Raw genomic sequence first — 23368 nt, 5'->3', positions numbered from 1 at the left:
TACAGACAGTGCAGGGATGCTGACCCGGACCACAGAGAAGCCTATCTTGAAAAAAACGACTTACTTATTTAAAGGATTTAGAGAGTCAAAAAAGGCGAATGATCTCACAGAAAGAAGAAAAAGACAGTAGCGAAAGCAATGTCGGGTCAGACAGGGACAAAAACACAGAGAAATGTTGAGAGCAGGAGAGACAGTGATGACCCCTTCTTCTGCAGAGAGAGACCCTTTTGGGTGGTGACACCGCAGGAGAGAGACTGAGAAACTTGCCAGTGTAAGACTCATGAGAAGTTGCAGTTTATGGCAGATAAAATGCACAAACTTGGTCTTTCACAGTCCAGCAACCTCGAGGAGATTGCAGATAGCACAGTTTGTAACAATTCAAAGGCATGCACCTATGGCGAATGCCAAGAATGTGAAGATGCCACTGCGCCACCGGCTAGACAGCAATCCAACGAAGAGGTGTTGCTCACCCAGTGGTGTCTGGAGAAGATGGAGCAAATGAAGAACAAGAGAAAAGTAGCTTAATCACTGTGAAGAAGGATACAGCCATAACCGAAGAAGAGCTGGTGATCCAGTTCCAGGATAGGCTCTTTAAATTTAGGAGCCATCTGTTCAACATCCGATGGCAGTACCACAGTTACCGGACCTTGAGAGAGAACCTGACCAATGACTGCTTGATACATATAGATTTTTGTGAAAACTTCACATGCAGGTATGCTTCAGAGTTCCAGTCATTGATGGAAAGACATCGTATCCATTATGTCTTTCCCGTGGTGGACCAAGAGGTCAGCTTACCTCTTTAGTGAACCCCCCACTCCGTCTGGAGCACCCAGGGAGGAGGTGAGGGCACTCGGAGTGTGGTGTCAGGAAAACAACCTCTCACCCAACGTCAATAAAACAAAGGAGATGATTGTGGACTTCAGGAAACAGCAGAGGGAGCATCCCCCATCCACATCGACGGGACAGCAGTGGCGAAGGTGGAAAGTTTTAAGTTCATCGGCGTACACATCACGGACAAACTGAAATGGTCCACCCACACAGACAGTGTGCTGAAGAAGGCGCAACAGTGCCTCTTCAACCTCAGGAGGCTGAAGAAATTTGTCTTGTCACCCAAAATTCTGACAAACTTTTACAGATGCACAATCGAGAGCATCCTGTCGGGCTGTATCACAGCCTGGTACAGCAACTGCACCGCCCTCAACCGCAAGGCTCTCTGGAGGGTGGTGCAGTCTGCACAACGCATCACCAGGGGCAAACTACCTGCCCTACATGACACCTACAACACCTGATGTCACAGGAAGGCCAAAAAGATAATCAAGGACAACAACCACCCGAGCCACTGCCTGTTCACACCGCTACCATCCAGAAGGCGAGGTCAGTACAGATGCATCAAAGCTGGGACCGAGAGACTGAAAAACAGCAATCACTAACTCAGAGAGGCTGCTGCCTACATTGAGACCCAATCACTGGCCACTTTAATAAATGGATCACTAGTCACTTTAAACAATGCCACTTTAAATAATGCCACTTTAATAATGTTTACATATCTTACACTACTCATATCGCATGTATATACTGTATTTTATGCCATCTATCGCACCTTGCCTATGCCGCTCGGCCATCGCTCATCCATATACTTATATATACATATTCTCATTCACCCTTTTAGATTTGTGTATCAGGTAGTTGTTGGGGAATTGTTAGATTACTTGTTAGATATTACTGCACTGTCAGAACTAGAAACACAAGCATTTCGCTACACTCGCATTAACATCTGCTAACCATGTGTATGTGATCAATAAGATTTTATTTGATTTAGTGCATTGTGAACTACGACGAACAACCATACTGGAGGTCGAAGAACAAAACGTCAAAAGTTAAGTGCATCCACAGGAATGGAGTCAACAAGTTCTTCTGGCCAAGCCCAAGATATGATATCAACTGGTATGGGGATGACCAGAGTGTGTGTCTGATGCCAAAGCCGCTGCCAAAAGATCAGCTCAGATTGACCACACGGTATCTGGAAGTACTTGGAGGAGCACCTGAATGTGTGAAAGTGGCAGATGTGAACTGATTACCAGAGGAGAAGCCATCAGTGGCTAGAAAGAAATGGAGAATGGCTCGGCGATGATAACATGGATGTGACCCAATAAGATGTCAAAGACAAACATATGGACATACTCTTCTAAAGACAAACAATTCTCAAGTGAAAGTTAGAATGGGAAATAATTAGTACAGGAAAATACAGAGGAAATAGGCCTATTCCATGAACATGTTTTACTGCATACTAAATGTTTCTCAGTGCGTTTGGGAAAACTTAGTCTTCGTCTACATTCATTGTTGTGTTTTCAATTGTTCTGTAGCTCTAATAGACACGTTTTATGTTTGTATGACAATGTTGTGTTAGGAAAGACATTTTAGTCAATAGGTTTCATCTTTTGGTCTTCATCTTTGACCAATAACCTTCCGTCACTGGTGTTACTGCATAGCATATTGGTGTTCTGACATCAGAGAAGCCAATTTTCATATGTTTATTTGTATCTACCCAAATGTTGCTGCATTCATTAGTAAGCATTTTAATCCAATTTTAATGACTCAACCTCAGTTATTTCTGTTATAACATCAAACATGTGGTAGAAATATCAAAATGTTGCACAATAGAACTTTACACATACCGGTAAAAAGTAAATTATTACTAATCAAAACGATGTCATATTAGCATTGACCTTTTACATTCAGGAAAGCCTAGTTCACAATGCACCAAATCAAATTCCTCCGATGGCATTGAGGAGTAGACCACATCAGTCATTGGCTTCATAAATAAGTACATCGATGATGTCGTCCCCACAGTGACCGTACGTACATACCCCAACCAGAAGCCATGGATTACAGGCAACATCCGCACTGAGCTAAAGGCTAGAGCTGCCGCTTTCAAGGAGCGGGACTCTAACCCGGAAGCTTATAAGAAATCCCGCTATGCCCTCCGACGAACCACCAAACAGGCAAAGCATCAATACAGGACTAAGATCGAATCGTACTACACCGGCTCTGACGCTCGTCGGATGTGGCAGGGCTTGCACACCATTACAGACTACAAAGGGAAGAACAGCCGAGAGCTGTCCAGTGACACGAGCCTACCAGACGAGCTAAACTACTTTTATGCTCACTTCGAGGCAAATAACACTGAAACATGCATGAGAGCACCAGCTGTTCCGGAAGACTGTGATCACGCTCTCTGCAGCTGATGTGAGTAAGACCTTTGAACAGGTCAACATTCACAAAGCCGCAGGGCAAGACGGATTACCAGGACGTGTACTGCGAGCATGCGCTGACCAACTGGCAAGTGTCTTCACTGACATTTTCAACCTCTCCCTGTCCGAGTCTGTAATACCAACATGTTTCAAGCAGACCACCATAGTGCCTGTGCCCAAGAACACTAAGGTAACCTGCCTAAATGACTGCCGACCCGTAGCACTCACGTCTGTATCCATGAAGTGCTTTGAAAGGCTGGTCATGGCTCACATCAACACCATCATCCCAGAAACCCTAGACCCACTCCAATTTGCATACCGCCCCAACAGATCCACAGATGATGCAATCTCTATTGCACTCCACACTGCCCTTTCTCACCTGGACAAAAGGAACACCTATGTGAGAATGCTAATCATTGACTACAGCTCAGCGTTTAACACCACAGTGCCCTCAAAGCTCATCACTAAGCTAAGGACCCTGGGACTAAACACCTCCCTCTGCAACTGGATCCTGGACTTCCTGACGGGCCACCCCCCAGGTGGTAAGGGTAGGTAACAACACATCCGCCACGCTGATCCTCAACACAGGGGCCCCCCGGGGATGCGTGCTCAGTCCCCTCATGTACTCCCTGTTCACTCATGACTGCACCAAGTTCCTTGGTGTCCACATCACCAACAAACTAACATGGTCCAAGCACAACAAGACAGTCGTGAAGAGGGCATGCCAAAACCTATTCCCCCTCAGGAGACTGAAAAGATTTGGCATGGGTCCTCAGATCCTCAAAAGGTTCTAAAGCTGCACCATCGATAGCATCCTGACTGGTTACATCACTGCCTGGTATGGCAACTGCTCGGCCTCCAACCGCAAGGCACTACAGAGGGTAGTGCAAACGGCTCAGTACATCAATGGGGCCAAGCTTCCTGCCATCCAGGACCTCTATACCAAGCGGTGTCAGAGGAAACCTCTAAAAATTGTCAAAGACTCCAGCCACCCTAGTCATAGACTGTTCTCTCTGCTACCGCACGGCAAGCGGTACCGGAGCGCCAAGTCTAGGTCCAAGAGGCTTCTAAACAGCTTCTACCCCCAAGCCATGAGACTCCTGAACACCTAATCAAATGGCTACCCAGACTATTTGCATTGCCCCCCCTCCCACACCGCTGCTACTCTCTGTTGTTATCATCTATACATAGTCACTTTAATAACTCTACCTACATAAACTCAGCAAAAAAAGATTACGTCCCTTTTTCAGGACCCTGTCTTTCAAAGATAATTCGTAAAAATCCAAATAACTTCACAGATCTTCATTGTAAAGGGTTTAAACACTTTCCCATGCTTGTTCAATGAACCATAAACAAATAATGAACATGCACCTGTGGAACGGTCATTAACTTCTTATGGCTGGGGGCAGTATTGAGTAGCTTGGATGAATAAGGTGCCCAGAATAGACTGCCTGCTACTCAGTCCCAGAAACTAAGATATGCATATTATTAGTATATTTGGATAGAAAACACTCTGAAGTTTCTAAAACTGTTTGAATGATGTCTGTGAGTATAACAGAACTCATATGGCAGGCAAAAACCTGAGAAATAATCCAACCAGGAAGTGGGAAATCTGAGGTTTGTCAATCCAATATACAGTGTCTTTGGGGTCATATTGCACTTCCTAAGGCTTCCACTAGATGTCAACAGTCTTTAGAACCTTGTTTGATGCTTCTACTGTGAAGAATGAGGGAAGGAGAGGTCTTTGAGAAAGGTGTCTGGCATGAGCTGACCACGCGCGCTCCCGTGTAAGCGACCTGCATTCCATCGCATTTATGAAGACAAAGGAATTCTCCGGTTGAAACATTATTGAAGATTTATGTTAAAAACATCCTAAAGATTGATTCTATACATCGTTTGACATGTTTCTACGAACTGTAATGGAATTTTTTGACTTTGTCTGACCTGCGCTTCATCAATTTGGATTTTGGAACTAAACGCGCGAACAAAAAGGAGGTATTTGGACATAAATTATGGACGTTATCGAACAAAACAAACATTTATGGTGGAACTGGGATTCCTGGGAGTGCATTCTGATGAATATCATCAAAGGTAAGTGAATATTTATAATACTATTTCTGACTTCTGTTGACTCCACAACATGGCGGATATCTGTATGGCTTGTTTGGGCTCTGAGCGCTGTACTCAGATTATAGCATGGTGTGCTTTTTCCGTAAAGTTTTTTTAAAATCTGACACAGCGGTTGCATTAAAGAGAAGTTTATCTAAAGTTCCATGTGTAATACTTGTATCTTTTATCAATGTTTATTATGAGTATTTCTGTAAATTGATGTGGCTCTCTGCAAAATCACCGGATGTTTTGGAGGCAAAACATTACTGAACATAACGCGCCAATGTAAACTAAGATTTTTGGATATAAATATGAACTTTATCGAACAAAACATACATGTATTGTGTAACATGAAGTCCTATGAGTGTCATCTGATGAAGATCATCAAAGGTTAGTGATTAATTTTATCTCTTTCTTATGTTCATACAAATATTTACACATGTTAAGTTTACTGAAAATAAACGCAGTTGACAGTGAGAGGACGTTTCTTTTTTTGCTTTGTTTATTACCTCAACTAACCGGTGCCCCCGCACATTGACTGTATACCGTTAACCTCCTGTATATAGTCTCGCTATTGTTATTTTACTGCTGCTCTTTAATTACTTGTTACTTTAATTTCTTATTCGTATCCATATTTTTTTAAACTGCATTGTTGGTTAGGGGCTCGTGTGTAAGCATTTCACTGTAAGGTGAACACCTGTGACTAATCAAATTCGATTTGTCATCTAAAATATAGGTAACACCAGTGACAAAAAGGTAGCACTTGCACTTTTTTATGTAATTTATCAAAAATATAAAAATTAAGGTGGCATGTTGATTTATAATGGTGAAGGGTTATCTATTATCTGACTAAGTTTTGGTTAAAAAAAAAAATTGAATTGTTGGCTCTTCAGGATCCACCACTTCCGTAGGATCACCCATTAACACATTTGGGATGAATTGGAACGCCGACTGCGAGCCAGGCCTATTCGGCCAACATCAGTGCCCGACCTCACTAATGCTCGTGGCTGATGCGGAGACTTGCTTCCATTCAATGTTCCAACATCTACTGGAAGGCTTGCCCAGAAGAGTTGAGGCTGTTATAGCAGCAAAGGAACCAAATCCACATTAATGCCCATGATTTTGAAATTAGATGTTTGACGAGCAGGTGTCCACATACACTACACGACCCAAAGTATCCTGTGGTATAAATCATGTTTAGAGGTTCCAGAGAAAAGCTGATTATATGGAAGACTAGAGGACTTGCTGTACATTTGACATCACAGACGACTCTGAAACGAGATCGAAAGCTAAACTGAGTTTGTTCCAAGATTGCACTCCCACCTAGTGGAGAAAACGAACTAGTTGCTCATATTCAAGGCAAAAAAAAGACGGATTCAGATCATATTTCATCTGTTTCATCTGAAACATTTAGAAAAAAAAGGTGAAATTCCATGTTCGTGCAATGCATTAGCACATCTATTTTGAAGTCCAGTTAAGACTAGAGGTCGACCGATTAATCGGAATGGCCGATTAATTAGGGCCGATTTCAAGTTTTCATAACAATCGGTAATCGGCATTTTGGACACCGATTGTGGACGATTTTTTAAAACACCTTTATTTAACTAGTTCACTTCTTATGGCTGGGATCCCGTTAACGGGGTCGATATGACAACAGCCAGTGAAAGTGCAGGGCGCCAAATTCAAAACAGAAATCTCATAATTAAAATTCCTCAGACATACAAGTATTTTACACCATTTTAAAGATAAACTTGTTGTTAATCCCACCAGTGTCTGATTTCAAAAAGGCTTTACGACAAAAGCACAACATATCATTATGTTAGGTCAGCACCTATTCACAAAAAGCATAAAGAGATAAAATGATTCACTCACCTTTGATGATCTTCATCAGATGACACTCATAGGACTTCATGTTACACAATACATGTATGTTTTGTTTGATAAAGTTCATATTTATATCCAAAAATCTCAGTTTCCATTGGCGCGTTATGTTAAGTAATGTTTTGCCTCCAAAACATCCGGTGATTTTGCAGAGAGCCACATCAATTTACAGAAATACTCATAATAAACATTGATAAAAGATACAAGTATTATACATGGAACTTTAGCTAAACCTCTCCTTAATGCAACCGCTGTGTCAGATTTCAAAAATACTTTGCGGAAAAAGCACACCATGCTATAATCTGAGTACAGCGCTCAAAGCCCAAAACAACCATAAAGATTTCCGCCATGTTGTGGAGTCAACAGATGTCAGAAAAGCATTATAAAGATTCACTTACCTTTGATGATCTTCATCAGAATGCACACCCAGGAATCCCAGTTCGACAATAAATGTTTGATTTGTTCCATAAAGTCCCTAATTTATGTCCAAATACCTCGTTTTTGTTTGCGCGTTCAGTACACAATCCAAACTCACGATGCGCGGGCAGGCCCAGGCAAAAGTTCAGACGAAAAGTCATATTACAGTTCGTAGAAACATGTCAAACGAAGTATAGAATCAATCTTTAGGATGTTTTTAACATAAACCTTCAATAATGTTCCAACCGGAGAATTCCTTTGTCTTCAGAAATGCAATGGAATGCAAGCTAACTCTCTCACGTGAACACGCATGGTCAGCTAATGGCACTCTGCCAGAACACTGACTCAAAGAGCCCTCATTCCCCCCTCCTTCACAGTAGAAGCATCAAACAAGGTTCTAAAGACTGTTGACATCTAGTGGAAGCCTTAGGAAGTGCAATATGACCAATATCCCACTGTATCTTCGATAGGCAAAGAGTTGAAAACCTACAAACCTCAGATTTCCCACTTCCTGGTTGGATTTTTTCAGATTTTTGCCTGCCATATGAGTTGTTATACTCACAGACATCATTCAAACAGTTTTAGAAACTTCAGAGTGTTTTCTATCCAAATCTACTAATGATATGCATATATTCGCAACTGGGCATGAGTAGCAGGCAGTTTACTCTGGGCACCTTATTCATCCAAGCTACTCAATACTGCCCCCAGCCATAAGAAGTTTAACAAGCGCACTCGCAAAAAAAACACTGTCGTTGCACAAATGTACCTAACCATAAATACACAAGTATATATATTTAAACCTGCATATTTAGTTAATATTGCCTGCTAACATGAATTTCTTTTAACTAGGGATATTGTGTCACTTCTCTTGCGTTCCGTGCAAGCAGTCAGGGTATATGCAGCAGTTTGGGCCGCCTGGCTCGTTGCGAACTGTGTGAAGACCATTTATTCCTAACAAATACCGAAAATAATTTGCCAGAATTGTACATAATTATGACATAACATTGAAGGTTGTACAATGTAACAGCAATATGTAGACTTAGGGATGCCACCCGTCAGATAAAATACGGAACAGTTCCGTATTTCACTGAAAGAATAAACGTTTTGTTTTAGAAATGATAGTTTCCGGATTTGACCATATTAATGACCTACGGCTCGTATTTCTGTGTGTTATGTTATAAATAAGTCTATGATTTGATATTTGATAGAGCATTCTGACTGAGCGGTGGTAGGCAGCAGCAGGCTCGCACACATTCATTCGAATAGCACTTTCGTGCGTTTGCCAGCAGCTCTTCAAGCATTGAGCTGTTTATGACTTCAAGCCTATCAACTCCCGAGATTAGGCTGATGTAACCAATGTGAAATGGCTAGCTAATAGCGTTTCAATCGGTGACATCACTCGCTCTGAGACCTTGAAGTAGTTGTTCCCCTTGCTCTGCAAGGGCCGCGGCTTTTGTGGAGCGATGGGTAACGATGCGTCGAGGGTGGCTGTCGTCAATGTGTTCCTGGGGCGAGGAGACGGACGGAAGCTATACTGTTACACCGGCAATACTAAAGTGCCTATAAGAACATCCAATAGTCAAAGGTATATGAAATACAAATGGTATAAAGATAGTCAACGAATCATAATTCCTATAATAACTACAACCCAAAACTTCTTAACTGGGAATATTGAAGACTCCTGTTAAAAGGAACCACCAGCTTTCGTATGTTCTCATGTTCTGAGCAAGGAACTTAAACCTACTTTTTTTACATGGCACATATTGCACTTTTACTTTCTTCTCCAACACTTTGTTTTTGCATTATTTAAACCAAATTGAACATGTTTCATTATTTGAGTCTAAATAGATTTTATTGATGTATTATATTAAGTTAATGAGTGTTCATTCAGTATTGTTGCAATTGTCATTACAAATAAATAAAAATTGTCCGATTAATCGGTATCGGCTTTTTTTTGGTCCTCCAATAATCGGTATCGGCATTGAAAAATCATAATCGGTCAACCTTTGGTTAAGACAGTACACATTTTCGTAAATTATTTTATTCCAATATATTGACACCCAATTTGGGCACAGGCACAGCAGGGTCCTCATAGAACAGCAGCATAAAACATCAAGTTGGCAGTATGGTTCACTATTAGGTGACTGAAGGGGCAAAGGACCACTCACCGGGAGATACTGGTGTAATTTCATGCAAGAAAGCTGAAATGGTGAGTCAAAGGGATACTTCAGGATTTTGCAGCAGAGGCCCGTTATCTACTTCCAGAGATCGATGAACTAATTGATAAAAATTGTGTCTGTGTCCAGTATGAAGGAAGTTAACATTGGTTTGCAAAACTACCTTAACTGGTGTTATCACAAGGGCTGCTAGCAGATACCCATAGACTTCCAGCCATTGTTCTAATTATCCAAGTAGTAAGTTAAGCATGTGTTTCGTATCCGATTTACCACTTTATCTACATGTTAAGTCAAACATGCTCTACATACACAAAGACATACGGCTGCAATGCATTCAAGTAAATCCCTTGTCATTGCATTTACCCCTCCTTTCCCAGTTCACTCCCTTTCTTGACGCCATTCTGGACATTGAGCGACTTGATGTGTTGCCATGACCTTATCCCCTGTGGAAACTGTGGCTCCCGGCATGGATGTGTGCAACGTCAGCTAATCAGATTCATTTAATATCACCTCTTTTCCCATGAACTTCATTTAATAGCCAGTCAGAAGAGCAACTTGATATTGACTAAACCATACTGCCACGCTTGCCAAACTTGGATCACTTGACTTAGAACCCCCTGGCCTACCTCTACCCCGTCAACCCTCCTATACAGGCTTCTCTCAATGGCCATCATCGGTCAAGTCCTCTGGCCAGTACTGGTCCTGCATGTAGTGGTTTGAGGTAGCGGGGTCTGGGAGAGTGCCTGTGTCTCGGTCCGTCATTCTCTCTCGCATGTCCTGTTCCCACTCCCCCTCCACGAGTTTATACAGGTCCAAGGAAGCCAGAGCATCCTCGACTGAACTGTGGCCCCTCCTTCCAACCTGTCAGGGACAAGACAAAGACCACTTGACATCAGACTCAAAATGACAAACATTAACGCCAATGACCAACCCAACACAGCCAAGACTATTAAGATACCCATCGATCTATTCAGATCCCTAACCTCAGACGCTTTTCACCAAACACACCTAGCCATCTCTGGTTAGAGACAGCAGAGAGGAGCGCTCACCTGTATTTTCCTGTTTAGGAGGCTGTTGGCCAGGATCTTGAGTGAGACGCAGCGCTTTGTGGGGAAGCCAGCCAGTCGCCTGAGCAGACGCATACCACTTGTGTCCCTGATCATGTGACCTGGGTGGTTGAAATCCAAGGCCTGGAAGTCGTTGTATAGAGCGTGGCCGATCACCACTTTCCCATCCAGTATTCCTAGTATCTGGACCAGGAAAGCAGACATAGTATTGGTGGCCATTATCAACAGGAACACACATACAAGACAAACAGGAATAATCAAAGTATTAAATAAATCATAAACAGCTTCAATTGCACATCTACTTTCCTTTGAGACCCTGGCTAGGTCCAGTTGGGCTTTTTCGCATATAGACTACTGTAATCTTTGGTCCAGAAGTCACAAAGGAAATAATACTATTAAAAAGGCCAAAGAGTAGCAGACAATCTTGTGATGATTAGGGGCTAGTTCTCTTCTTACCTCTGTCCTAGCCTTGGGGAAGGGCAGAGCGTTCTGTAAATGGTGCCTCTGGATGCCACTCCAACGGGTCCTGTAGTCAGTCACAGCCTGGCACGGACGGATGTACTTATCGTACAGGACATTGCCATGGTAATCTACCAAGCTGCAGCGTGCCAATTCACTAGTGCGCCCGGCCAGCCCTGTACCAACCATCTCGCAGTCCATTGCCACCACCGTGGTGGGGGACATGGTGAGGCAGGGAGAACTGCGTCCGCTAGCAGAAGGGCTGGCCTCAGACGAGAATCCACTGTCCACCTCCCATAGTTCACTCAGAGCGGCCCCAACCAGCTTTTTGCCTTCTGAAGTCTGCTGGTTGGCTACACGGTTGTCCCCAGAAGCAGCTATCGGTAAACCCTCTACTGTAGGAGGCAATGGCAGTCCAAATTTAGCAACATGAGTCCATGAGTCTGTGGTTATTAGAGCGCTATCAACTTCTAGACACGTGTGTCTCGCAGGTAATTTTATATTTTTTACCCTTTGGATCGTGTCCGGCGTTTTATTGTTTTCCTCTATCCTTTTTCTCTTACTGGAGATGTTATTCTTCTTTTGGTGCTTCTTCCGTGCTCTGGCGTTCTCCACTGCACTGAGGAACATGGCCTTCCGGGATAAATATCTGTAGTTGTTGATAAGTCCCCAATAATTGCGATGGGTTTTACTTCCAATTGAAGTCCATGCTTCAGACATCGCTCTTTCCATGTAGTATCACATCTGCAACACACCTTTTATTTAGTTCATTGGCAAAAACGAAGGAAAAGACAAAAGACTATATAAGTTTAGTTGTCACAATAGCTATATAAGTTTAGTTATGTCACAATAGCTATAACTAGCTACCTCAATTGAGAAAACAAATTCGTGACTAAAGAGTAGAAATGATGCCAAAGATAATGTGTCTAAATGTCACATCTGTCCGTGTTCCGGACCGCGTGTTACCAACGTGGCAAAATCAAATGAACAATCAAAATGTCGAAAAATAACATAATAAGGTAATTGCTTAGCTGTATGACATTGACTAACCAAAACATTATGCTAACGAATTAATACATAAATTACCTAAAGCATAGATAGCATACAGTACCTCTGCTGACACGTCCACCCGTCCCGAACACTCGACTGAACAAGCCCAGGCAAGGTTTACTAACTTGGCACTGATTGGCTCGTACGTAAGTAAGCCCCGCCTCTGGCATTCGTTCTCAACTTGATTGGACCATATAGTTAAACCAATCCTACCAATCAGAGAAAAATACCAACTCGTGGCCTGATGTGTCATTTTACAGAATAACTTCCAGGTTAACAAAATGTGCTGAAAAATCCCAAAAGATGTTGCCCTCTACTGGAGAGGAAGATCAGTTAATTCCAACATTCAAGTCTGATTCAAACAGATTGGAACTCAGAGACATAGCAGCAGGAAGTAGGGGTACTGAGGGTGCTACAACACCCCCCCCCCCCCCGAAAAAAGAAAAGAAATTAACACACTATATATATATATATATATTTTAGGGCAAAAATATTGTTTCACAATAATAGTGCACTGGGCCTTTACAAGTCCTGTATTTTTATTTACCAGGCAAGTCAGTTAAGAACAAATTCTTATTTACAATGACGGCCTAGTTTGCGCGAGTGGGTTAACTGCCTTGTTCAGATACAGAACGACAGATTTTTACCTTGTCAGCTTGGGGATTCAATTTAGCAACCTTTTGGTTACTGGCCCAACGCTTGAACCTCTAGGCTACCTGCCACCACAAACTGTATTAGCAGTTCGATATAGCTGTCTGTAGCCAGACCTTTGCCACCTAGGAAATGTGACAGGACCTTCTCAAATAGTACTCAAGTACCCCTGCTCTTAACCATTCAGGTGCTCAATCTATGAATCAGTGGTCACAGCAGAATTTCACACCTCTGCTCAAAGATCAATGACATTACACAGCAACATCTGCAAAGCACAAACTGTTTTCACAAGAGGAAAATAAACCATTACACTTGACTTTGTTACAAAAGACAGTGCACACTGGTGTCTCTGGAAATGGCCTCCCACAATCAAGGCGAGTTTCCTGAAAACAGAATAAGCCTATTCCTGGACTAAAACACCCTTTCAATAGAGTATCTCCATGGAACATGCTTTTAGGTCAAGGAGTAAACTATAAAAACACTCCCATTAAAAGTGCAACATTCTATAGAATGGTCCCCTGTGGTTTTGAAGAATATGTTTTCGATCCTAATTACCATAAAATTCCTCAAGGAACTATATATATTTTTTATATTCTACTACTTGGGTCATACACAGCTTGATAATGTTCTATACACCTGACTGAAAAGATACATTTCTCAAAAAATTCAAATAAAAACATGCCTTTTTGTTTTGTGGGCCTTTTATTCCCAATCCTTCCAAAATGTACAAAAACATGGTTCAAAATAAAATAACCATAACCACCCCGCTTTCAGAAAAAAAACTAAACAATTGATGACTGGAAATTGGTCTCAAACCAAAGTGCATCAGAGGTACAGACCAGGGGAAATAATCTCAATTTCAAAACTGTCCATCTTTCCATACATTTAAAATCAGGCAGGCCCTGGCCACCACCACCTTCCAGTGTTCCCAGAGCAGCAGGACCCAAGGGAGGGTTCAGAGCATTCTGTAGTTCACTAAAGATTGGAATATAATTGAGTTCTGTCAGTGTTTCCCGCCTCGGAATGTTGGCTCCAGTTGAGCTTCTATAGCTCGGTCTGCTTATTCTTGGACTTCTCTTCTTGAGCCACCAGAGGGTTGGTGGCCTCCTTCTTCAGGTAGGAGATAAAGTCGCTGACCTCGCGATCACCCTGAAAAAAAACCATCAAGCCAGGTAAGCAGCTGCATCAACGTGAGAAAATGAGGTCTAAGCGGGAGTACCCTTTGAGTCTTACATGAGCCAGATACTTTAACCCAAGCCGTATATGTTATGTATAATCGGGACGAACCTCATATTTCTTTGGGCTCATTTTCTGTCCAGCTGGAGCAAAGAAGATGGTGGGGAATCTGAAACAGTGGTGTGGGGGGGGGGGGGGACGACGACATGAAGATCAGGGTGTAACACAGACAGGACTTGTTTGACATGTAGGTCCTGTGTGTGTCAAGCACTTTCCAAATAGTTCTGACTTGAAGACTTATCACTCACCCCCTGACTTCGTATTGAGATGGCACGTCATTGGCTGTGGCGTCCATCTTTGCGATGACAATGTTGGGGTCACTGGACAGCTGTGAGGTAGGGGAGGGAAAGGGTTAGTCTCACGTGCCAATGTAGAATGGCCATGACATAGTCAAGAAGATTTAAAAATCAGTAGCCCTTACCTTCTCTCCCAGCTCTTTCCACTTGGGCTCCAGGCTCTTGCAGTGGCCGCACCACGGGGCGTAGAACTCAATCAGCACGTCCTTTTCCTCGTTGTTCACAATGGCGTCAAAGTTCTCAGCCACCACAGTCTGGAGAACAGAGGAAAAATAAAATAGGCCTTGGTGAGAATGGTTTACACAGACAAACCTTGAGAAAACCCATGCTTTTTTAAAATGGCGTAAACTCGGGGAATCTCTCAGACAGCACAACATACACCTAGGCCCTCCCACAACACACTGCTCTCACTGGTAATAATTTGAGTTGCTGTGTTTTTCCCCCCGGTTTGGGAGCACCCTTAAAACCACTTGCAATTTCAGTCTCAAGTGCTGACTCACCTTGACGGGGCCGTCATTGTTCTCAGGGATGGGCTCAGACTTGAGGTAACGCTTCAGCTTGCCGTCAAAGTAGTCCTGCAGGAAACGCTCCAGGGCCTTGCCGTCACGTCTGTGGAAGACCAAGACATTGGACTGAATGAGTAGGGAATAGCACGTGGGGAAATAAAACCCAGACACAGGACGTTTCTACTTCTACAGAGGTCATCAAGACCCATTAGTGCTTCTATATTGGGTGGAAAGTGTACATGATATCCTTTGCCGCAGAGTTTAAATGTCACAAATTTGGCTCCAAAAGCCCCAAGTGCTTTTTAACATTCTTCAAGGAAAGCTTGAAATTTTAATGGAATTCAATGGCAGGTTGTACTCACTGTTACGTGAAGGTGATGAGTGCGTGTGAATTCCCTAGGTAAATTACAGGTAGCACTTGTATGATCAATAAACTCATAACAACTAAATCATTAACCAGTTTGTCACCGTAGAGCTGGAACGATACACCGAAAATTACAGACACCCACATTGTCTTCCTCTTACCAAAGCATTTTGGCTTACATTGGTCATTTTGATACACAACGTTCCTGTAGATTGTTCTAGAACCATTATTTGGTCAACAGTAATAGCCTATGCATTATGTTGATTCCTGCTATGAAAGCATCTACCTGTCCCTGTCGGCTGCTGACGCTCACTCCCTCTCCCCACTGTGCGCAAAGACACATTTTGAGAACCACAAGCATACAGTGCCTTGAGAAAGTATTCACACCCCTGGACTTATTCCACATTTTGGTGTGTTACAGTGGAATTAAAATGGATTTAGTCATTTGTCAACAATCAACACAAAATACTCATGTCAAAGTGGAAGAAAAATTAAAATGGTTGTACATTTTTTATTTATTTATTGATTACAAATATTCAACCCCCTGAATCAATGCATGTTAGAATCATTTTTGGCAGTGATTACAGCAGTAAGTATTTCTGGGTAGGTCTCTAAGAGCTTTCCACACCTGGATTGTGAAACATTTGCCCATTATTATTTTCAAAATTCTTCAAACCCTGTCAAATTGGTTGTTGATCATTGCTAGACAACCATTTTTCAGGTCTTGCCATAGATTTGGACTTAAATCTGCTTGAAAATCTAACTCAGCTACTCAGGAACATTCATGGACCTCTTGGTAAGCAACTCCAGTGTAGTTTTGGACATGTGTTTTAGGTTATTATCCTGGTGAAAGGTGAATTCATCTCCCAGTGTCTGGTGGAAAGCAGAACGAACCAGGTTTTCCTCTAGGATTTTACCTGTGCCCAGTTCCATTTAGTTTATTTTTTATCCTGAAAAACTCCCCAGTCCTTAATGATTACAAGCACACCAACATGATGCAGCCACCACTATGCTGGGAAATATGGAGAGGTACTCAGTAATGTGCTGTAGCAGATGCTCCCCAAACATAACTCTGTATTCAGGACAAAAAGTAAATTGTTTGCCACATTTTTGCAGTATTACTTTAGTGCCGTATTCTGTAAAGGCTTCCTTCTTTTCGCTCTGTCATTTAGGTTAGTATTGTGGAGTAACTACAATGTATCCATCCTCAGTTCTCCCATCACAGCCATTAAACTCTGTAACTGTTTTAAAGTCACCATTACATGCTGACCAGACCGGACACGTCGTGTGCGCGCCCATCTCCTCATTGGTTATACCCACGTGGGTGATAGAAAGACGAAAACTGTTTTGCCGGTAGTCGTGGTAATACAATGAAAGTTTAGATGCGATCACCATATAATTTAAACGATGAAAAAGCCTGGAAGGAGGAGAGATGACTAGAAACGATTCGGTTGGCCGTTTTATATGTGGATTAATTGTCGGATTAGAGATCCTTGTCCATTTCAGGTAAAATAACAACTCAATGTTTATATCCCAGGACAAATTAGCTAGTAACAGCAAGCTAGCTAAACAGGACAAATTAACGTTAACTAGCTAAAATACCATACATGTTTAATGCTTTTCGACCCGTCCCCAAATTAATGTCATTGGTTCAGAGTTTGTTTTGATATTTTAACCTGCGTGTCGTGATCGCGTTTGGTGTGGGGGGGCAAAATAAATTTATGCACGATAGCGCACGCGCGCAGCCGGTTTGGGCAAGGTGTTAGCCTCATGGTGAAATCCCTGAGTGAAATCCTTCCGCTTCGGCAACTTAGGAAGGACACCTGTATCTTTGTAGTGACTGGGTGGGTGTATTGATACACCATCCAAAGTGTAATTATTAACTTTACCATGCTCAAAGGGATATTTAATGTCTGCTTTTCTTATTTTTTACCCATCTACCAACAGGTCCATTTCTTTGCGAGGCATTGGAAAGCCTCCCAGGTCTTTGTTGTTGAAATTCACTGGTCGACTGAGGGACCTTACAGATAATTGTATGTGCGGGGTACAGAGATGAGGTAGTCATTCAAAAATCATGTTAAACACTATTATTGCACACAGAATGAGTTCATTCAACTTAGTTGACTCAAGGAAATGTTTAGTCCTGAACTTATTCAGGCTTGCCATAAAGGGATTGAATACTTATTGACATTTCAGGTTATGTATTTTTTTAAATTAAAATTTAGAGAAGCATAATTCCACTTTGTGGGGCAAGTGACAAAATCCCAATTTAATCCATTTTAAATTCAGGCTGCAACAACAAAACGTGGAAAAAGTCAAGGGGGTGTGAATACTTTGAAGGCATTGTATGACCGTTGCTCAAAATGCTATTGCAGGAAAAAAAACAGAAAAACTACTGTCGTTCTAGTTACAGTGAGGAGTGTAACAGCTTTCCTGAGAGTACATCACACATGCCTCACCTCATAATACTGATTTCATGGCGCCACTTTACAACCGGAGTAGGCTGTAGTGTGGTATGGTTTTGATGTGCCGCGGAGCACACCGTACGCAGTGAATAGCCCTGCATCAAGTAGGCAAGGCCTAGCGCTGGACAATTGTTTTGTAGGACATTAGCCAACATTTACTGATAGTCATAAATTAAGCAGCAATACCATATTTTAGATTTAGCAATCTAGCTAAGTGTTTGGAGTTCCCACTTCCTCAGGTGGTCAATAATACGGCCTTTAGGCCAATGTGCACAAAGACGTCAGCAAATTCTCTGAGGAGCGAAAAATACATCTGATAATTCTGGATCCTATTTTGACAGGTTGCACATAAAAATATCAATGATGCATTTCCTAGATGAAAGAGTTTACTTTTTTTTTAATCATAGACCACCATCTCAGTTGTCTTGACACTGGGAAGAAAAAAATTATTCTAGAGCCCTGCCGCTTGTAATGTAAAGCAACTGTCAGTTCAATGTTTTTATGGTATTTGTTGTTATCGAGCAAAAGTTACATTTATCGCGATATAACTCTGTCCATATCTCCCAGTTCTAGCACTCCCCCCCCAAAAAATAATCGTAATTTATCACATTTGTGTCTATATCGCCCAGTTCTATGTCACCCTAACCTAAGGGATACCATGTCCGAAGTGCCATTTTGAGTTGCATGGTGAGTGACACTTACGAGAACTCCTCGGCCATGACGTATTTGTCTCCCTTGGCAGTGCGGATGCCGACCACGGGCAGCTCTCCGGAGCTGGCGTCCAGGCCCATCTCAGAGATGTCGTGGCTGAAGCTGTTCTTGCTGGCCACGGCAAAGTTCAGCGTTTTCCCCTGGTCCAGGAAGCTCTTGGCCACCTTCATTACCCTATAGACAGCGAGAGAGAGGGAGTTGGGTTCATACAACAATGCTTTAGAACATTTTGTCATGGATCCCAAAGAGTCCACTTGTATGTATGTCTGTTGCAAATCTCCATTGAACATGCTTTTCCCATCAGTGTCCAGGAAACCAGCATTCAGAGTACACAAAATGAGGTACAAGTTTAGTCTTGGGGACTGACAGCTAGAAAAAATACACTAACGCACACAAAGTGTTATTTACTAGGGACCCTACCGGTTCCTCCAGTAGTTGGAGCCTTTGGGGTTCTTCTCATAGTCCACATCATAGTAGGCCACCAGCAGGTCCTTGTCCTTCATTTGGTCCTTATTGTCATCAGTCATATGGGGGCACATTCCAAAGCTGATGGAGAGGGGAAAAAAAGAAAAAATCTGTGTAAGAGGTACAACTCGTTTCATTAATGTCAGCATCCAAAATGCATTGTAAAAGAGGTACAACTTGTTAAAAATATGTCACCATCTCGACTGTGGGATTGAGCAAAAAAATAAATAAAAAGGCTGCTCTTCACAGAGAAATTGGTCTTAACTGGCCCATGCATCTCCCAAGAATTAAATAAGCCAACAACAAAAATCCATTCAAACTGCCTATGCTTTTTTACTGCTGGCAACACGAGGGAGAACATTTTGTGGTAAAACTCACATGTTGTCCTGGATAAACTTCTTGATCATGGCGTTGGTGAACTTGTCCTCACTGAACTTGATACTGCTCTCTTCAAATTTGTTGCTGAGGCGTGCTGGACGGAACAGAATGATTCCCCTGCAATAAAACAGAACACAAGCGGTCAGATCGGGACACAACAAGTAAGGACACTCAAACATGGTTTATGAACTGATAACCAAAACGACGCCGGATTGAAAACTTGAGTTGTTCAATATAAATTATACAAAATTCTCACAACCAATGGAATTATAGTGAATCATCAGAGCTGATTAATATATAGCAAATCATTTGGATGGTATTCAGAGATAGGGGGGGTGGAGGGTAGCTGAAGGATGAGACCAAAAACAAACAAAATAACTAATGTTGGATTCTGAGAATTTGAAATATACTTATTCATGTCACTGAGGGAGAGAGGGTAATGTATAACGTTTACATGATATCAGATAACCTATTGAAATATTGAGTGCAGGGAAGCGATCACGTGGCAGGCATTGATAAGGGGAGAGCCATGGATTAGTGATGGGGGGGAGGGGGGGAGGGGTCGAGATCAGGTCAGGTCACTAAGGGAGAAAAAAAAAAAAGTGAATGGGCCGTACCACTTAGTGTCCTGCCTAGCAGTAAAGACAATGTTTGTACAGATGTGTAAGTGGACACTCAGCCTAGGAGGAAGGGTTAAATATCAGTGCTTGTGTGAAAAGGTTTGTGTCTAATGCAGCTATATCGATCATCTGGGAAGAATAAACTTGGTTGAGCTTTCATAGTATCCATTGAGTTTTTTACTCTGAGAATTAGAACCTAACAATGTAAAATATAGTGTTTGTAAAATGTATATAGTATGTATGAGCTGGAAGTAGAAGCCTAAGTGTTGTTGTTCATTAGTTTACTCCAACTAGGGGAGGGGTGGTAAAGTTAGGAAAATATAATAATAATAAACAAACATATGGGGGATTGAAAATGATATAGACAATTACATTGATAGAAGCCACAATCTATCTGCAATATTAAAGCTGGTCTACCCTCGAGGTAAGTGGAGAAAACACAATGTTAAGAGGTGCACTCACTCTCCCTCCACGCCATGTTTCTGGAGAAGCTCCCCAGAGTTGGTGTGTGCAAAGCGGAAGGACTCTTGGAGGGCACTGGCCGACTTAAGGAACTCTGCTTGGGCTGGGCTTCCACCGTCAGCAAAGAAACCTGGACAGGACAGACACAGGAAATACGCCATACAGTCAAATATGATTGACAACAAAGGCAAAAGTATAAAAACTTAGTTTTGGTTATTTATGCAGAGGTCAACTTCCAAAGGCTAAACCTACCCACAACACTTGCGTCACGGTCTCCGACATACTTCGTAAAATCTGCCTCGGTCTTGAGCTCTACGGAAGATGGGCCAGCCTGCTTCTTTAGATGGCTCACAATCCCATCTGACAGAGAGAGAGACCATTGAAATACCTGGTCAAAACATACAATAGGTGGATGACAGGCAGTTATTATGCTTTTGTATCTAAGCGCATCAGGTCAAGACACGGCATGTTAAGTCCAAATACCTGCAGTTCTGGGCCCATCGTAGGCACCGGCATCCTCTCCGTCTTTGAAGATCTTCAGTGTTGGATAACCGCTAACTCCGTACTTCTGGCACACATTGTTTTGGACCGTGCAGTCGACCTAAAGCATAATGACAGGTGGCCATTACTTAGTGAATGTGACAAAGAGCACAAACTAGGTGACTAACTCAGTTTATAAACCTTGTAGACATGGCTGTCTTTACAGGAGTATGGGGATTTCACACAACCGGTTGTAATCCAAAGGTAACATTTTAATGTACAAATGGTAGGTGCATTAAGTGACTAAAGTACCTTGGCCAATGCGACAATGCCTTTCAGACGTGTTGCTGCCACCTCAAACTCCGGAGCTAGTCGTTTACAATGGCCACACCTAAGGGACACACAAGTGAGGTAAACGGAGATCAGTAAAACAATAAAAAGCTTGACCCTTATGTTGCCGTTAATAATCCATTCAGACCTTAGTTTGAAATCTAGATGGGTGGGCTTTAAAAGCAGGCGGAATTTGATACCACCGTGATGGATTAAATGGATGGGTGTAAATTGACGTTTTAATAAATGCAGCTGCAATGTTGAGGAAAAAGGAAATCCACATTATTGCTGGAAAATACTAATCTGTGAATGAAGTTATCAAATCTTAACTATCTTGAAAAGGATAGATGGTTCTGATCAATCGATTAAGTCTTGTTCAAGTTTGACAGCATTGAACTGCCTACTAACTGTTCTGGGGACCAATCAGGAGTAGCCACCCAAACTTCACTGGCCAATCATAAGGTTACAAAAGTGGTATGCCAAGCCTCCAACTTACTAATGTAAGGTGATTTTAACCCCATTTTAGCTCGCTTATAGCCTCCAAGTTAAGTTTGAGAGGTAAACAAGTTACATTTGAGTAAACTCATGATCCACCTGAAACTCTACGAAATAAAATTATATTTTCTACTATTATATGAAACATTGTGGCTTGCCAGGCCACATCCAAAGTAGCCAACTTAGTTACATACTAACGTTAGCTATGTCCATTCTGAGACACCCAGCTAGCTAGTATAACATGATATTTGATAACGAGCAACTTTATGTAGCTAACAAAGTGCATGTAAGAAATAAGAAGCAGAAATGGGTCACTATGGCTAGTCTGTGGCCAATTTGACATTCCCTTCCTAACTTGCTAGCAAATGTTGTGAGCTAAACATTAAGTAGGTAACGTTAACGTTAGAAAAGTGTTTGTTTCCTCAACTAGCTAACGTTAATACATATAGTTAGCTAGTAGCTAGTTAACAGTTAGTTGACAGCCAGAAAGTCAACTATTCAATTCTATAGAGCATTAACTTTTTTTATGTAATCCTCTTGCGCGAGTAACTGGACAGTAGAACTAGCTAGCTAACAGTGTCTGTTCACTGGAGACAAAATTGTAACAATTTAGCCTCAGAATGTAGTTAGCTATGCGTTTCTGTAGACCTTACCATGGCGCAAAGAATTCCACTAGAATCATCCCGTGATCTCCAATTTTACTGTCGAAATCATCATCAGAGAATTCTATCACATCACTCGCCCGGGCAACCCCGGCGAGAACAATGAAGAAAAACAATTTCAACATTGCAAAACGTGCCAAAAGAGGAGCAAATTAAAATGTAAAGCCGGTTTTTGGAAACCCTCCTAATGTGATAATGTGCTAGGCCCAATGTTGGAGGCACTGTTCGAAAAAGAAAGAGAAAGGGCTATTAGTGGAGATGGTAAGGATGTGAATTACTGGGCTTCTAAACAAAGTGTGGCATCTCACCATTGGATTTTGAACAGCGTCATACTGTCTGAATTAGCCAATAAGAGTCAGGCACATGTGATTTCCTTGTTCACTACCAATCCCCATTCATCCCCTTTATTTTATTTAAATCGCAAAAATGATACTGATAATATTGATCACAGAGTTCAATTAATCTAAATACAGTACAACAAACGTTATTTGTTGTGGGAAAAATATAAAATCACAGATATTAAAATAGTATGCATTATAATGTTCATTGCTTATTCATTACTATTGATAAATTGTGTTTTTCTTTCCAAACAAAAATGTTCTGTGTCAGATGATACAATACTTTTACATGTATTAATCACTACAGTATTTTAAACTAAGAGCCTGACAGAGTTGATTGATTTATGGAGTACAGACAACATCAAACACGTTTTGATGAACGATGTAATAACAGGTGAGAGATTACGTTCTAGAACGATTATACTGTTGTGACGTCACACATAGTAAAATACCATTTCGATTTATGACAAATTTGTGTTCTGTTGAAGGGAACATTTC

At 41.9% G+C, this 23368-nt stretch overlaps 2 protein-coding genes across 4 annotated transcripts; both read right to left on the bottom strand.

Annotated features, from left to right (window-relative positions):
* Positions 1 to 9683: 9683 nt before the first annotated feature.
* Positions 9684 to 12565, bottom strand: isg20 (interferon stimulated exonuclease gene). 3 transcript variants are annotated; one of them, XM_071326641.1, is made up of 4 exons: positions 12473 to 12565; positions 11359 to 12105; positions 10885 to 11085; positions 9684 to 10696 (listed from the first exon to the last, which is right to left on the bottom strand). In XM_071326641.1, the coding sequence occupies exons 2-4, from the start codon at positions 12091 to 12093 to the stop codon at positions 10496 to 10498; spliced, it is 1137 nt and encodes a 378-aa protein (XP_071182742.1). In that variant the 5' UTR covers positions 12094 to 12105; positions 12473 to 12565; the 3' UTR covers positions 9684 to 10495. The 3 variants fall into 3 exon arrangements, with proteins under 3 accessions (XP_071182742.1, XP_071182744.1, XP_071182743.1); XM_071326643.1 differs by having other exon boundaries at positions 12448 to 12548; XM_071326642.1 differs by having other exon boundaries at positions 11359 to 12116; positions 12473 to 12505.
* Positions 12566 to 13745: 1180 nt separating this feature from the next.
* pdia3 (protein disulfide isomerase family A, member 3) lies at positions 13746 to 22836 on the bottom strand. Its single transcript, XM_071326640.1, has 13 exons — positions 22524 to 22836; positions 21358 to 21436; positions 21049 to 21166; positions 20818 to 20925; positions 20566 to 20695; positions 19484 to 19600; positions 19061 to 19186; positions 18632 to 18814; positions 15095 to 15203; positions 14720 to 14848; positions 14547 to 14626; positions 14350 to 14407; positions 13746 to 14211 (listed from the first exon to the last, which is right to left on the bottom strand). The coding sequence occupies exons 1-13, from the start codon at positions 22655 to 22657 to the stop codon at positions 14107 to 14109; spliced, it is 1476 nt and encodes a 491-aa protein (XP_071182741.1). The 5' UTR covers positions 22658 to 22836; the 3' UTR covers positions 13746 to 14106.
* Positions 22837 to 23368: the final 532 nt, after the last annotated feature.

The sequence above is a fragment of the Salvelinus alpinus genome, chromosome 9 (genome assembly GCF_045679555.1).
Source record: "Salvelinus alpinus chromosome 9, SLU_Salpinus.1, whole genome shotgun sequence".
Lineage (NCBI taxonomy): Eukaryota > Metazoa > Chordata > Actinopteri > Salmoniformes > Salmonidae > Salvelinus > Salvelinus alpinus.
Note: the sequence above shows the minus strand (reverse complement) of the source record. Positions and strands in the feature narration are given on the sequence as shown.